The sequence below is a fragment of the Helobdella robusta genome (assembly GCF_000326865.2).
Source record: "Helobdella robusta unplaced genomic scaffold HELROscaffold_9, whole genome shotgun sequence".
Classification (NCBI taxonomy): Eukaryota; Metazoa; Annelida; class Clitellata; order Rhynchobdellida; family Glossiphoniidae; genus Helobdella; species Helobdella robusta.
This window is the reverse complement of record NW_008705512.1, coordinates 3,653,469-3,669,816: the sequence shown is the minus strand read 5'-3', so window position 1 is coordinate 3,669,816 and position 16,348 is coordinate 3,653,469. Positions and strand designations below refer to the sequence as shown.

Below are 16,348 nucleotides of genomic sequence, written 5' to 3'. Positions count from 1 at the left end.
CATAGTCATGTTTTCTAACATAGTTAATATTGTTATTGTTATTCTGGCGATGACGATGATGATTGTAGATATTGGTTAGCTAGGCACATTGAAAATTGCCATAAAAACCACTGAATCAAACCGCCAAAATATTTGTTAGTGTTGGTTTGTTAGTTATTATTTCTAGTTTCTAGGCGTATTTGTTACATAATTTCTAAACGTATATTTTCCATTCATCCATTCATTCAATCAATCAATCACGGTGGCATAATTAGTTTGTAGAACTGTTTATAACGGAAGTTCAGAAATGGTTGTGATGTGAACGTTCAAACGTTCATCATCGCGCTATGTTTGTTCTTTCAGTGGCAGTGAATGCAAGCCTGGCTGAGATGCTTATGCATCCGGCGTCGGCTTTGCTGGAAGTAACGACGGGTGTTACAGAGGGACGCTACCGATGGTGGCTGATGGTGGGAGGGAGTCCAGTGGACAGCAGCCATTCATCACTACGGGGTTCTCTTTCTTTGAGAATCTCGCCGATGATTGGCTGTCAAAATTAACGTGGGTAGGGCTCGGCGGAAATGTATCTGTGCACCGGCTTTCGGTGAAACTTAAGTACATCAGCCCTGCCGTACATTCAATCAATCAAACACTGGTTAGCAAGGCTCTTCGAAATTGCTATAAAACCAATTGATCTGAGCCAAGTTTTTATATTTTAATATGTTTGATGGTTGTGCATATATCAATCAATCAATCAATCAATCAATCAATCAATCAATCAATCAATCAATCAATCAATCAATCAATCAATCAATCAATCAATCAATCAATCAATCAATCAATCAATCAATCAATCAATCAATCGATCGATCGATCGATCGATCGATCGATCGATCGATCGATCGATCGATCAATCAATCAATCAATCAACAATCAATCAATCAATCAATCAATTAGCTTATAAAGCGCTATTTCCGCGATGTTCAACAGCGCTCCTCAATGAATTTTGAAAACAGATGGGTCTTGAGATCCGCTCTGAACTTCGCAAGTGATGGAGAAGTAGTCAGAGAAGTAGGTAGAGAGTTCCAGAGAAAAGGACCAGAAAAAGCAAAAGCAGATTTGGCAAAAGAGTGTTTAACACGAGTTAAGAAAAAGCGAGAAGAAGAAGACGATCGTAAACCGGGGCGTTTAGGGTTCAATTAATATATCTGATAAATACTTAGGAAATAATTTAGATTGAGACTTATACATGAACGTGCAAATTTTAAAAATTATTCTATATTTTATAGGTAGCCAGTGCAAGAGAACAAGATATGGAGATATATGAGAAAAGAAAGGGGCACGAGCAACTAGACGAGCAGCAGAGTTAAAAGCTTTACTTAAAGGATAGAGTATAGAGTCAGGAAGACCATAGCAGAGCGAGTTACAATAATCAATCCTAGATAAGACTAACGAAGTAACAAGAAGGAGAAGAGTAGGATCATCAAGAAAAGGCAAAAGTTTTTTTATTCTACGTAGATGAAAGTAAGAGAAAAAAAAATATATAAAAATATATGAAAGAAAATTATTTATTGTTTTGTTTTTTTTAAAAGAAATGTCACAAAGTGTCACAAGTATTTGGCTCTTAAAATGAAAAATAACAACCTGTTGAAGCATGACGAACTTCAAATTGTAATAAGAAACTTTCAGAAAACGAAAATTTACCGTTACCAGAAGAAAATACCCATTTTGAATAAAACTAAGAAAAAAATCAAACAGTACAATTACAAATAATTAAATTACGTTTGAGAAGTATTAATGAAAAGTAAAAAGGAGCATAAAATTTGAAAAACTTTAAGAAAAAAATTATTTTAAATGTTTATCTAAAGTTTTGCAGGAGAAAAAGATTGCCACAATTCAAAACCAACGTTACACTGATGAATTAAAAATGTTAAATTAAACAAATCAAAAGAAAAAAAAGTAAATAAATAAGATATTAACCGTACAATTTTCAAATTTAATTTCAAATTATAACAAAGGAAATATTTGATCGAGTATATAAGCTGTTATATTATCGACATAGAGAGACATAGTTGGCTGAGGTGAAATGAGAGGTTGGATTTGTGAGCCATCTCATTTTCATTCAATGATTGCATTAGCTGTTTGGAAAAATTTAAGTTGAATTTATTACGGAAAATTATTTATTTATATTAACTTTTTTCTTATTGTCAGTAGAGTATGACATTTTGACTTTTTAATAGGAGGTTTGTTAATAGAAGTTTAGAATCGTCAAATATCATTAGTATTTCTATCATAAGCCTTTAAATGAATTATCAAATAGTTAGAAAAATTATCGATTGCATGGCGAATGAACAGAAATAGCGGTGAATGTTTATGAGACCGACTTCAACACTGAGATCTTCAACGAAGTGGTACAACTCCAACAATGCTCTTTCCATGTTGAAACTGTCCGCATGTTCCTGTACATGGGTTTACGGCATTACTATTTATTTACAAATTTCGATTTATTTGAGAACTCTAGATAGTTTATTCATAAAGAGTTTGTTTATTAAATGATTTTGAAATTTTTGATTTTAAATTTGTAAAACTACTTGAAAGAAAATAAGTCAAACCGAGATACATTCAGATATGTCAGATAACAATTCGTGATGGGATAATGATGGAAGCTTTTTGACGGATTCGTAATAACTTTTCAGGAAAATTGTTAGGAAAAAAAATTAGTAATATTTAATTTATTGTAATTTGGCAAATACATATTAATAAATCTTTTAATTGCGGTGTTAGATAATTTATCGTATGATATATCGTTACAAAAATAATATAACTAAGGTTTAATATCTCAGTAGATTTTGTTTGTTTTAATGAAATGACTTGGGAAAGAAAAAAGCCAAAAATATATTAAATTAGAATATTATTTATATTTTCCATAATTGTGTGATAAAATTGAATTTAATCCCTCAAATTACTGTTCAACGACTCTTTTGAATTTTTTGACTTCCCTGGCAAAGAGCAGCTCACTGAACTTAGAATCCTTCGTCAGTTTGCGAACATCACTAGAGCAACAGTCTCTAAATATTTGGGCTACGGCGGACAGATTGCGTTTCACGGATGGCGTCAGTTTTACGTCAAACAGACGATCAACATTCTTTATTAGGCTCAACCAGATGCGTAGAGGTAGGCTGTTTTTTTCAGGGAATTTTTTTTGAAATTTTAGAACTTTTTTTCGGTGAATTTTGTCTTATAATGAATTAGGAAACGAACGATTTTTTAAAAAACAAATTAATTAAATTTATTAAATAATAAATCGTGAATAAAATTAAATAAAAGTTTATTTGTAAAAAAAATGACTGAAATAAAATACTTCAACCTGTTAGATTTCCACGCGTTGACAACTTTCGTGTCATCGACACCGTACTGGAGAGCTTGCTCGTCAAGGAAGTCAAAGATGAACTTAATGGGTGCCATCAATAATGAAAGATTGAGTTGTTGGTTCTGTTGTTGTTGGTGGTGGTGTTGTTGGTTGTTGTTCGTCAGCGATTTGCGGTCTGTTGTGTTGCATTGCTGTTGAAATGCTGTTCTGTTGAATTGAGCGTGATAAGCTGCTGGTGTTTTTGGCGCCGGTGATGCTGCTATGGAGTTCGTCTGCTGACTGCGGTATATTTGGTGTGTATCGACGGTATTTGACGTATTTGGAGTTCGGTACTGCACTGAGAAGATCACCTCGAACAGATCAAAGATGTAACTTTCAAGAACTTTCTAAAAAAAAATCAAATTATTCATAGACACAAAAATGCGAGTACTCTGTTATAATATATTCTTTATTACACAATTATATTTCACTACAAAAACTTTTCCCACACCGGGAATTGAACCCGGGCCGCCAACGTGAAAGGCTGGAATCCTAACCACTAGACCATGTGGGATATGATAGCATCTCTTCTTGGTTCATATCAAATTGCACGTTGTAGGCCATTGCATGTTTGTGTGTGATTGTACTTCGATTGTTGATTGCTTGTGCTGTATAACATACATTATGCTATATATCATAGATATAGAGACTAATTTTTTATATCTATGTCATGTATTTTTGCATAAATATAGAAAAATGTATCTATATATCTATATCTATATATTAGTCTCGAGACAGATATATAGATATCTATGTATTTTGAATTTTTTTTTATAAATTTCAAAATATTGAAAAAAGAATTTTTTTCCTGACTAACCGACCGCTATCAACACGTAAGAATTTTAATTGAAAATTTTTTTAGAAATTCTGATAGGAAATTTTTTTACCATAAAAAATGTAAGAATGTTTGATCCAGTGATGACGTAAGTACTCAAAAAATGTACTTAAGTATAAGTACTAAGTACTCAACAATAAAAGTACTTAAGTATAAGTACTAAGTACCAAAACAAATTGTATACTTGATACTTATAAGTACTAAGTATAAGTACTAAGTACATAAGTACCTAAGTACATACCATGGTTAATTTGAAATATTTATAAATTTATTAAACTCAGAAATCAACTCATTATTTACAGTAATTTATTTACATCAATAAAAGAGTTTGTTCTTTTTGAGTAAAAGTAAAGTTTCAAATGATTCATCACTTAAACGATTTCTTTTAGGAGTGAGAATCATTCCAGCCTGGCTAAATATACGTTTTCATCAAAATCACTTCAACACATATATTTATAATGTAAACGAAAACACTTCAACACCTATATCTATAATGTAAACAAAAACACTTCAACACGTATATTTAAAATGTGAACAAAAACACTTTAACACATATATTTATAAGGATTGTTATATATATATATATATATATATATATATATATATATATATAATAACTACTATATATAGCGTGCATGTGTATATAGATCATGTAGAGTCTATGATATAGATATATAGATGTCAGAGTGATGTGAGTTAACCACCTTTTTTAATGACTCAATTAGCCAATGGTTATCATAACATCCCGCTATCCATGACTAAACAAGAACAAATGTTGATAAGAGAGATAAACAAGAATGTCAATGTGAAAATGTGTGTGTGTGTTTTCATCACAGTTTTCAATTTTTAAATGTTGACATTATCTTATTTTTGCTTAAAATTTTTCTGGTACTTACAGGAAAAATTTATTACTTATAAGTACAAGTACTGGAAAATGTACTTAAGTATAAGTATTTAAGTACAGGTTTTCATATATACTTAAGTATAAGTATCTAAGTACTACATTTGTACTTAAGTACGTACTTAAGTACAAATGTACTTAAGTACTCGTCATCACTGGTTTGATCAAATGATAAATTCAATTTTAACAAAATAGAGTATCATAAAATTATAATCTAAAATATTAATAAATGAGTAAATTAAATTATCTAAATAGGAATGAATAATGAAATTAAATTATTTTTAAAACCTTAGTAGTGCACACGGCAGATATGAATTCGTTATCGTGGTCGGTCAGTCGAGATGCGGTCAGTAACGTTTTACTGCGGTCATCAGAGTAGTTGGACACCTGAAACATTAATTAATTGAGTTATCAAATTAATCTATCTATTGCTACCAATTAATTGATTTATTATTTCATTATTTCTATTATTTTTACAACTTTTTTAAGTTATATACTCTCAACGACACTAACCAAATGCCGTGGCGTCAATCGATTGTTCTGATCATTATCAGTGCGGCGTGAGTTATTATTATTATTATTACTATTATTATTATTATTATTAGTAGTAGTAGTAATAGTATTAATGGTTTTATCATTGTTGTCTGCGTTAATTTTGTTATAACTGTTGTTGTTACTATTGATAGTTGAGGAATTGTTATTGTTGTTATTACTATTTTTGTTGATATTAATATTATTATCATTATTGTTGTTGTTGTTGTTGGTGTTGTTATTGGTTCTTGTTTTATCTTAATTCGGGAATAAATTTTAATAAAAATTAATTCCAAAAATAATCCGCACAACTTATTTTTTCATATTTGAATTGAATCAACTTTGAAAATCATCTGATTTGGCAGAATCTTCTACGACAAAAAATTAATATTATCTCTGTTTTAGAAAAATAATTATAGAAAAATACTAATTTAATATAAAATACTTTTTAATCAAACGTTTAATCAGACACAGTAACCTAACAAACCATGCTGAATTATGCTGAAATTATTGCAAGCATCATTCAGACATCCCTTCTGTATGTTGTGTCGGCTTTTTTCTTTGTTGTTGTTGTTGATATTGTTGATGACATTGTTGGAAATTTTGTTGATGTTATTGTTGCTAGTAATGTTGTTAAGAATAGTGGTGGGGCTGATGTGTGTGTTATTGTTGTTGATGTTAGCGTTATTGCTGTTGCACCTATAGAAGTTGTTGGTGTTGTTGTTGTTTGAAAAGTTATTCTTGTTTTTGTTGTTGGATAGTTTCTCTTCTAGACAGCAGTGAAAATTTTGATTTGAAATTTTGGGAACTAAGGCCATGACAGACATGTCGGCAACACGGTAATAAGATAAAGTCGGCAGATAATTAAAATTGTTGTTGTTGATGTTGTATATGCTGTTGTAACTTGTGTTGTTGGCGTGTTGCAAGTTGTTGAAACTTTTAGATGTTGCATTATCTGACAGTCTAATTCTCACCTTCGAACTCGTATGCCACTCTGACTCAACGAAAAATAAAGAAAAAATGAGAAAATTTTTTTAAAAAAGTTAGCATAATTTTTCTAAAAATTGAACCACGCAAAAAGGGGCATTACCTAGATCCAAGCAATCCTTCCTAGGTCTGTTTGAATAGGGCAGGTTGCAGTAGAGGGCATCCAGAATTTTTTCCTTCACCTGATCGACGGTGTCACAGTCAAGAACTCGAAGCAGACGTCGTTCCTTCAGTTGGATGTCTGGTCCAAGGACGACGAGTGTCTGGCGGTGGCAGTCGTAAAAAATCATCATTGGTTGTAATTATATGAGGGCATTAAAATCAACTCGAGTTACTTCAGTAATGATATCAATGTTTAGTAATGTAACGTTTTGTAACGTAAAATTTTCTAGCATTAACTACATCTAATTTAGTTATCCAATTAACTACACCCAAAAAAGAAAACAAAAAATTATTAAAAAGCCAGAGATGGTTTCAACCAATGTTTTAAACTCTATTCTTCTGTTGATCAGCCAATCAGCGTTCAAACTGTAGAGGGACTGACCAGTGACGTCATCAACAGGACCCCTTTTGATCTGGTACTTGATGGCCAAGAACAACTTGTAGAAGGAAGAGCCCACTGTGTGCTGCTGACGAGTATCGGTATAAGTTTGTATATGGTAGCTACACTCATTCTTGTGAGTTATAAAGTGTTTCGTGAAGTAGAAGCACTTGGAAAATTAAGAACAACAAGCTTCTGAAATCGTACTGAAAAATTTTCAATCTTTTAAAAATTAAATTAATCAGCCGAAAGAAAGGTAAAACGCGGTTGTTTCATCTAGTGAATTATTCATTATTATCTGATTCACACAATTAAAATTATCAGCTCAACATAAAGAACTCAAAACTGTTAAGCTAAAGTTGCACTAACAGTTTTAAAAGAATCTCATCAAAAACAAAAAATTAGCAGGACAAACACAGAACCACAGAATGAAGCAAACAAACAGAACAGATCAAAAGCAAACAAACAAACAAACAGTAAAGAACCTTGATAGGCGCATATAGAAGCATGGCGAACCAGTTAGTGAGCAGCATGTTGGCAACCCCACCCGTCCCCATCATCACCATCTTTGACTGCCCTCTCTCGTTTAGATACTTTTCCACGTGTTCAGTTAACAGGGACTTTATAACGCTGAAATGGTTATTGGCAGTAAAGAACATTTACTATGGCGTTATGATTATTACTGCTTGCACTTGCAAATAGTTGCGCGTTGTGTGATGCTTTTGTCAGTGGTTGTTTGTTTTCTAGTAGAAAGTAATTGCGGTCTGTCTGAATAGTATTAGAAGTAATATTGAGGAAAGTACTTGAAAAAATGTTGTAACATAAACAATGCAGTTGTGTGTGTGTTTGTATGTGTATGTGTGTGTGTGTGTGTGTGTGTGTGTGTGTGTGTGTGTGTGTGTGTGTGTGTTTAATTTTACTTTTATACTTTGAGGATGTTGAAACTAAACTATAAAAAAATGAAAATGTTCTCTTAATTAAAACGTTTCACAGGCTCATATGGTTAAAAAAAAATTTTATTAGGCCGCTCTTAAAAATACTGAACATTGCAATATTATTTAAATATGTCTGGTGTTATGAGTTCGCAAGGTTTCAACAATATTGGCAACATCTCGCAACAAATTTACAGAGCACTACAACAACAGTTTCGGCAACATCTCAACAGCATTTATGAATTATGACAACATTTTGATTTCTGCTTGAAAAATTCAACAAACTTTTTATTGTATTTTTTCAACATTTAGACAGTACTTGTAACGAAAGAAAAATATTAACTAATTTTTTAACAAAAAAAAAACTTGCAACTTATTTAACAACGTAGCAACTACCACAACAACATCTGCAACAACTTTGCAACAGTATACGCGACATGGCAACAACATTGCAACATGTACCAACTCACTCGAGGTGATATTCAACGTGCTTGAAAAGCAACATAGACAATAACGCGGCTACTCGAGACTTCCGTTGCGTGCTGTACGATTGTTTCTCTTCAATTACCGACACAAAACTCAACAGGAATATCTTGTTGAGAAAGAGTTTCTGCAACTGCAACATGGCACATTTTTTGTTGCTCGGAATGGAAGAGGATGATGAAGATGAAGAGGAAGGGTAGTACTTTAAAAAAAATATTTTCATTTTATTACTGATGTATTATCGTCAGAGTTTTCGTTTTTATGTTTTTTGATTCTACAAAATTTCTATCGCGGCATTTCAATTTTATGATGTACAGGGCGCTTAAACGGCAGTAAAAACTCTACTCCAGATGTTGCAACTTATTCTTATTATTATTTCAATCATTATGGAAGTTAGTAGGAAAGATAGTTTTCCAAAACCAAAGAAAAATTAATTTTATCAGGCTGTCAACAACAATGACAATGCTAACAACAAAAATAGCATTAACGTTACAATACGGCGCTTTTAAAAATATCGATTTTTTGAAACACGCACGCAAATACTAACGCTACTATTGTGCGATTGCAACTTGTTGTAGATGTGGTTGTTGGTGTAGTTGGCGTCGATGCTGGCGTTTTTGCTGCTGCTGTGAATGAAATATTTTTTTCTTTTGTGCTTTTGAAATTTGAAATGATTTTTGCTGAGAGAGTCGTTGTTTTTACTGTTGTTGTTGTTGTCGGCATTAATGACGTCATCGTTATTGTTGTTGTAGCGCGCAATATAATCGGCATTTGACAGACGATTGTTCTTAAGGCGGTTCATATTATTGCGGTCGTTACTGCTTTTATTGCTGATGTGATTAAAATGTTTGCTGTTTTGGTCGTTGTTGTTGTTGCTAGTCGCATTGCAGCTATTGTTGTTGTTGTTGTTGCTGTTGTTGTTGTTGTTGCTATAATGATTAATGTTATATTTGTTGATGTTGTTGTTGGCTTTGTAGACGACGGTCCTGTTCAGCTCAGGTGTTCCAGAACCAATTCCGAAAAAATCATCACCAGCACCATCAACGCCAGCATCATCATCATCATCATCATCATAACCACCATCGCCATCATCATCATCATCATCATCGCCGCCGGTACGGTGTGACGTCACTTCCTGTCCGGGGAAGAGGAATGAGTGGGCGTACACCTTGAAGCTGTGGTACGGCAGGCCGGCTGATGACGTCATGAAAGACTCTAAATCGTCCATATGAGACTCTATCTCGAGGGTGGCTGCGTTTTTTATTTATTCGAGAACCAATAATAATAACAACAAAGATAACAAAAAAAAAACACTAAAACAAAGATAACAAAAAAGAGCGCTAGAAATAAGGATATAAAAATATTATTGATAGTAGCAATAATTGAAATCACGACTTATCAATTTATTATCGTCTTTTTACAATAATAATAATAATAATAAAATTAATAATAATAATATTTTATATTATTATTATTGCCACCTGAAATTTGTCATGTGGAAAGTAATTATAGTGATTTATCCATTGTCGCATGCGGTTGAAATGATGTGAACATCCAAGAAAAATAAATAAATAAAATTATATTATGAATAATTATAGCAAAACAAATAAATATAATTGTATTATAAATAAAAATAACTATAATTATTAATTAGTATCTATGTTATTGGTGTGAACAACAACGTCATCGTCATCGTCGTCGTCATCATCATCCACGTAAGTATGACGTTATCCTAATCGTGATTCCATCCCAGTTACCACCAATACAGTCATCATTATCAGCATCACAATTTTCATCATTATCATCATTGTCGTTGTTGTCTCTCTCATCATCACAGCCATCGTCATCATCTTCTTCCTCTTATTCATCATCATCATCATCATCACAATCACCGTTACCGATTTTGCATTGATCGGCCACCCTGGCTTCCATCTCGACAATCTGGCACGTGATCTTCTTGATGACGTCATCATCCATCGTGCACTCCTTCTTTCGTTTTCTTTTCCGTCTTACCACGACGACTGCCACGAGAGCCACCAGCGTCGTCATCGTCATCATCACTCCTGACGTCACACCGATGACGATTGGCAGCAGTCGCGATGATGGTGATGATGATAATGTCGATGATGATAATGATGCCGATTGAGACGCTTGCAGCATTGACGATGACGACGAAGAATTAGAATGTATGGAACGCCAAACGTACTCAATGCCGTTCATTATTTGAATCTGTGGTATTAAATATTTCATCAGTCATAAATTTCTTCGGAGGTTTTATTAAAATATTTTTTCTTTATTTTTGTTTTGTCCTTCAACTTTTTTTAAAAAAGAAAAAATTGAAAATTATTTTTTGGAGTTCTTGAAAATTAGCTAAAACTTCAAGCAATAGCTACATAATCGTAGGCAAGTTCAGAAATAAACTCAAAATTTCACAGAGAAGAGGACAACATCAGACGAACCACCCAAGTAAAAAAACAACCACATCGCAGATCAAACAATTCAACATCACGTTACAACACCAACTACAGTTATGGAACACCAAACTTTAATGACAATAACAAGTGAGGTAAACATAACTACACAGCACAGCACTTCAATGCAATTCAAGAACGTACAACAATAGTACACAACACAAACACACTTAACAACGACAACGACAACAACAACACGTTCAAGCAAAACCTCACAAAATTCAATTATAAAAGAGAATTATAAATGGCATACATAACGATGTACAACAGCAAAAATGTTGAACAACAATAAAATAACAGAAATGACCCAAACTGCGCCAAGTAGAACAAGAAAAAAACCCACACCACAACATTATAAAAGCAAACGCTGGACAAGGTAAATGATAACAAAAAAAATTGTTTGAATAGCACGAAGTAATCATTCGTTCATCAATCCATTCATTCATCTTTGCATTTTTTCATCCATTTGTTCGTTCGTACGTCTATCTATCTATTCGTTTTTCCATCTATTAAACCAGTCATCCATTCATTCATCCATCCACCCACCCATTCATTCATTCATTCATTCATTCATTCATTCATTCATTCATTCATTCATTCATTCATTCATTCATTCATTCATTCATTCATTCATTCATTCATTCATTCATTCATTCATTCATTCATTCATTCATTCATTCATTCATTCATTCATTCATTCATTCATTCATTCATTCATTCATTCATTCATTCATTCATTCATTCATTCATTCATTCATTCATTTATCAATCCATCAGTCCATCCATCCATCCATCAGTTCATCCATCCGTTCGCCCATTTATTCATCCTTCCATCTATCCAGCCAGCCAGGCAGGCTAGCCAATAAGTTCCCTCATTTAAATATCAGCCATCTCTACGTCGGTCGGTACTCGGTACTTACAAATAAATTTATGCAACGAATGAGTAAAAGTGAATTAGATGCAATTTTAATGTGATCCTATCGTGTTAGTTGGTTTGCCTGTTGCGTGTTTTGGTCTATCGTTGCATGCTTCTGTCTATCGTCGCTTACTTTGGTCTATCTTTGCATGTTTTGGTCTATCGTTGAATGTTTATGTGTAAAGTTTTTGTATGGTATATAAGTTGTTGCATAATGTTGTTGTGTGTTGTATGGCGTTTGTTGTTGTATACTGTTGTGTGTTGTTGTATAATGAGGTATGTTGTTGTGTGTTGTTGTATGTTGAGGTAGGTTGTTGTGCGTTGTTATATATTGAAATATGTTGTTGCGTGTTGTTGTACATTGTTGTATGTTGATGTATATTGAGATACGTTGTTGTTGGTTATTGTATATTGATGTGTTGTATATTGAGTTATGTTTGTTGTGGGTGTTTGTTGTTGTTGTTGACCAGGCCGACAACCGACCATCAAGTTCCTGACTAGACTGACCGCTGCGAATCACCTATAAAATTTCACTCATATACTTTTATGTGGAATGTAAATAATTGCTGAGATGAATTTTGCTCCAACTTGAAACACTTAATTCAACATTATTTAACAGGAACACATTGTGAAATTTAAAAAAGGTAAAAGTTTTAAAATAAAAAAAATCGTTTTAACATAATCTCTTCATTCAAATTCTCCGCTCATCGTCAAATTTAATTAATCCATCCTTCGAATTATCGAACACGAAAGTACGTAAGTTCATTTTAAATTATTTTAAAATAAAATAACATTAATAATACACAGTAAATATACGTGCATGTGTATGAGTATGTGCCTGCGCGCGTGTGTGTGTGTGTGATAAGATGTGTATGACTGTATGCACGTGTGTGTGTGTGTGTGTTTGTGTGAGTGTGATAATGAAAGCGTGTAATTGTATGCGTATGTCTGTGTCTGTTGGTCTGTGTATTAAAGAGTACGTTTTTATTGCATGCGCCTACGTGTGTGTGTGTTTGTGTGTGTATGTATGTGTGTGTATGTGTGTGTGTGTGTGTATGTGTGTGTGTTTGTGTGTGTGTGTGCGCGCGCCAGCGTAGAAGTGGAATGATTAATACTGCAGGTTGGGGTAGAACTCATGCCGGCTTCCCTCCTTCCAACTTAATGAATAAATAAATAAAGAGATAAGAAAATAAAAAAATAAATTAATTTAATTTTTAATGAATAACATCAATTTCTTTCATTGTTTGTTCTTTTTTATAATTGTTTTCTTACTTTTAAAACATCCTTTTTTCGGCGTTGTTAGTTGTTGCGCCTCTTGTTAGCATACACATCTCCACAAACACACACACACAACACACACACACACATATCTCCACACACACATCTCTACACACATATCTCTACACACACACATACACACTCAAACATATCTTAAAATATGCAAACACACGTGCCTATGAATTTCTAAACGTTCACCTAAATCAAGTTTTTTTTTTCAAATTTTATTTCCATTTTATGCCAGACTCGCTTGGATAACTTTCCATTACGGAAAACTTGAGTGAGTGACGCTGGTCACGAAAACAACCATATGATTTTAATAACGTATGGTATCGTATCGTTTAGATTAGTACCGTATGGTATCGTATCGTTTAGATTAGTACAGTATGGTATCGTATCCTATTACACCGTCCCATGTCACGTCACATCACATCAGATAAAATCACAATGAAATAAAATTAAACCAAATAGTATCGAATCATGTATCGTCTTATGACTTGTATCATGTATATCACATATAATCATATTTTAATTTATTGTATTGTATCGTACCGTATCACGTCATTATAAAGTCGTATCATGTCGTTTGATGTCCCATCTCCACTCATCGCAGCATACAACAACATAAAAAGCACACATTACAGTGCATACAACCTACAAAAAGCACAAGCACAACACACAATGTACACAGGCATTTAAAGTGCACATAAAATGCTCACAACAACATTCAAAGTACACACAAAAAACATACAAAGTACATGTACAAAAATATACAGAGAACATATACAACGATTGCCAACATCATACATACAAAGCACGCATACAACGCATACAAAAACATACAAAGTACACGCACAAAAGTATACAAAATATACACACAGAAACATACAAAGTACATATACAAAATATACAACATGAGTATAAAGTACACACACAGTACAACATACCGCAGAAGGGGCTAAAGAACTTACTCGAATCGTTGAGATGGAAAGGGGCTGTCGATAAGAATACTGATTGTGATGATGATGCGAACCGTTATTATCATTATCATTATTATTATTATTATTATTATTATTATTGTTATTATTGTTATTGTGTTTGATATGAGAATGATGATAACGATGACGAGGAAGTAGTTTTGTGCTGTTAATCGAGTCAGATTGTTGCCGATGACGTTGATGATGATGATTGGGTGAGCAAATTAATGAAGACGACGACAAGGATATGACGTCACATTCGTCATCATCTATCGTCACTTTGTAGTCATCAGGCGTGAGTACGTCATTCAAATGCTCGCCCTGTTGTCATGATGACGTCATCATTAATACGATGTAATAATATAAATATAAATGCACTCAAATATATGAATACACTACATGGATACCCTTTACCTATTCAATCTCAAATGAAGTTGTTTTTAGTGAGATATATGTTTACTTCAAGGGGTGAAATTTTTTTTAAATGTTTGAATTTTTCTATAATCGCGCGCAAAATTAAAAACACTATAAATTACCAGACGAGTAACAGTTATAGTACAAGTGGTTTCAAGCCTTGAATGCCGTCAAAAAAGTGGTTGCTATCTCAAGTTGTCTTCATGCTCAAAACTGGTTTGGTTTGACTATAAGAAGTTTTTATTTTTGTTTTTCTAGTTCAATTTTCGCAATTTTTTTTATTGTTTTTTTTTAATTTTTACCGATTATTTTTTTGATAATTTGGTTTAAATTTATTTAGAGATAAAAATGTTCGATAATTTTTATAAGATGCATTTGTTTGATGCACGTAGGCAGGTAGGTAGGTAGGCAGGCACTTTGAAGACAAAAACTTCTCATGATAACTTCAGAGAAGTTTTTTTGGATTTTTGTTTATTAAATTATTTTTATCAGAGTTTCAAAGAATTGTGCGTTATAATTGTTTTTAAAATGATTGAAATTGAAATTTGAATAAATTAAACATAATTAATTTTTTTTGTTGGAAATGATTGTAAAGTTGAGCTGTCATAGGATAAAAACCACATGAATTATGCAACATTCAACTTGAAACAACAAAAACCCGCTACAAAGATCACATGGGAATACATAGAATAATAAATAATGGAAAGCCACTTTTTTCTTGAAATATTCTTGCCCAGATAAGAATGGAAAGCTATCTTAAACAAAGAATAAAATGTGCACACGTAGCAGTGAAGTGCCTCTCTTTCTCCCTCTTTCTGTCTACCTGTCAGTCTCATTGTCTGTTTGCATTGCTTAGACGATGCTGCAATTTGTTGAACGTCTAATTTTTCAATGTTGTTGTCAATTTGTTGTTGTTTTTGGATGGTTGGTAGTGTTGTTAGTTTAGTTTTTAGTCGTTTGTTGCTAGTTTCATGTTGCTACACATCGATAACATTGTTTTGTTGTTGGCTGCATGTTTGCCTCTAGAGCATCAGATCGACAAATTGTTGCGATGTTGCACACTTGGGATTTCCCAACATATTTATTTATTTGCACTGCACTAAAATGACAAGTGGGAATTTTCCGTATGGCTTTTTCATTTCTAGAAACTGAAACTGCTAGAACAAAATTTGTTAGAACGAATAAAAGAGCTGGAAGTAGAAGAAAAAAGAGAGGAGGAAAAAGAAAGAAAAGATAAAGAAACATCCAGGTATCCAGGAGAACATCTGCAATCAAATTGACGCCACTCCATCATTCATGCATCAAATTTTTACATCTCACATGCAAGTAACTTCAAGCAAATGTCTAATAACATTTTTTTTTATTTTCTCAAATTCTTCGCAGCTTTTATGCAATTGTTGGAGATTTTAAATTAACTGTCGACGTCCAATAAAAAATTCTGAAAAAATTATTTTCAAAAACAACAAAACAAAACAACCCACCAGTTCGGGCATGAAAAAATAATTAAAAAATTGATAGAAATAAATCAATCAACCATCATTCAACCATAAATCAATTAACCAGCGACCGGAAAAAAAACAAAATGGCGTAAAAAACAAAATGGCGGAGCAAAATAAATAAAAAAAACATTTAAAATAGATGGTGGTGTCGACTCGATGATTTGTCAACATGCAGAGCAGACGAGGAAGAGTTGAAGT

General features: G+C 32.9%; 2 protein-coding genes across 2 annotated transcripts; both read right to left on the bottom strand.

Annotated features, from left to right (window-relative positions):
- Positions 1–1,543: 1,543 nt before the first annotated feature.
- Positions 1,544–7,839, bottom strand: HELRODRAFT_189909 (hypothetical protein; the record flags this gene model as incomplete). Its single annotated transcript, XM_009033249.1, has 11 exons — positions 1,544–2,114; positions 2,361–2,435; positions 2,589–2,664; positions 2,943–3,155; positions 3,344–3,732; positions 5,410–5,508; positions 5,635–5,765; positions 6,140–6,646; positions 6,743–6,902; positions 7,119–7,265; positions 7,666–7,839. The coding sequence occupies 11 exons, from the start codon at positions 7,837–7,839 to the stop codon at positions 2,022–2,024; spliced, it is 2,064 nt and encodes a 687-aa protein (XP_009031497.1). The 3' UTR covers positions 1,544–2,021.
- A 739-nt stretch (positions 7,840–8,578) lies between these two features.
- Positions 8,579–10,815, bottom strand: HELRODRAFT_166284 (hypothetical protein; the record flags this gene model as incomplete). The annotated part of the gene is made up of 3 exons (XM_009033248.1): positions 8,579–8,797; positions 9,143–9,846; positions 10,488–10,815. 3 exons carry the CDS (start codon positions 10,813–10,815, stop codon positions 8,579–8,581), a joined length of 1,251 nt encoding a protein of 416 aa, XP_009031496.1.
- Positions 10,816–16,348: the final 5,533 nt, after the last annotated feature.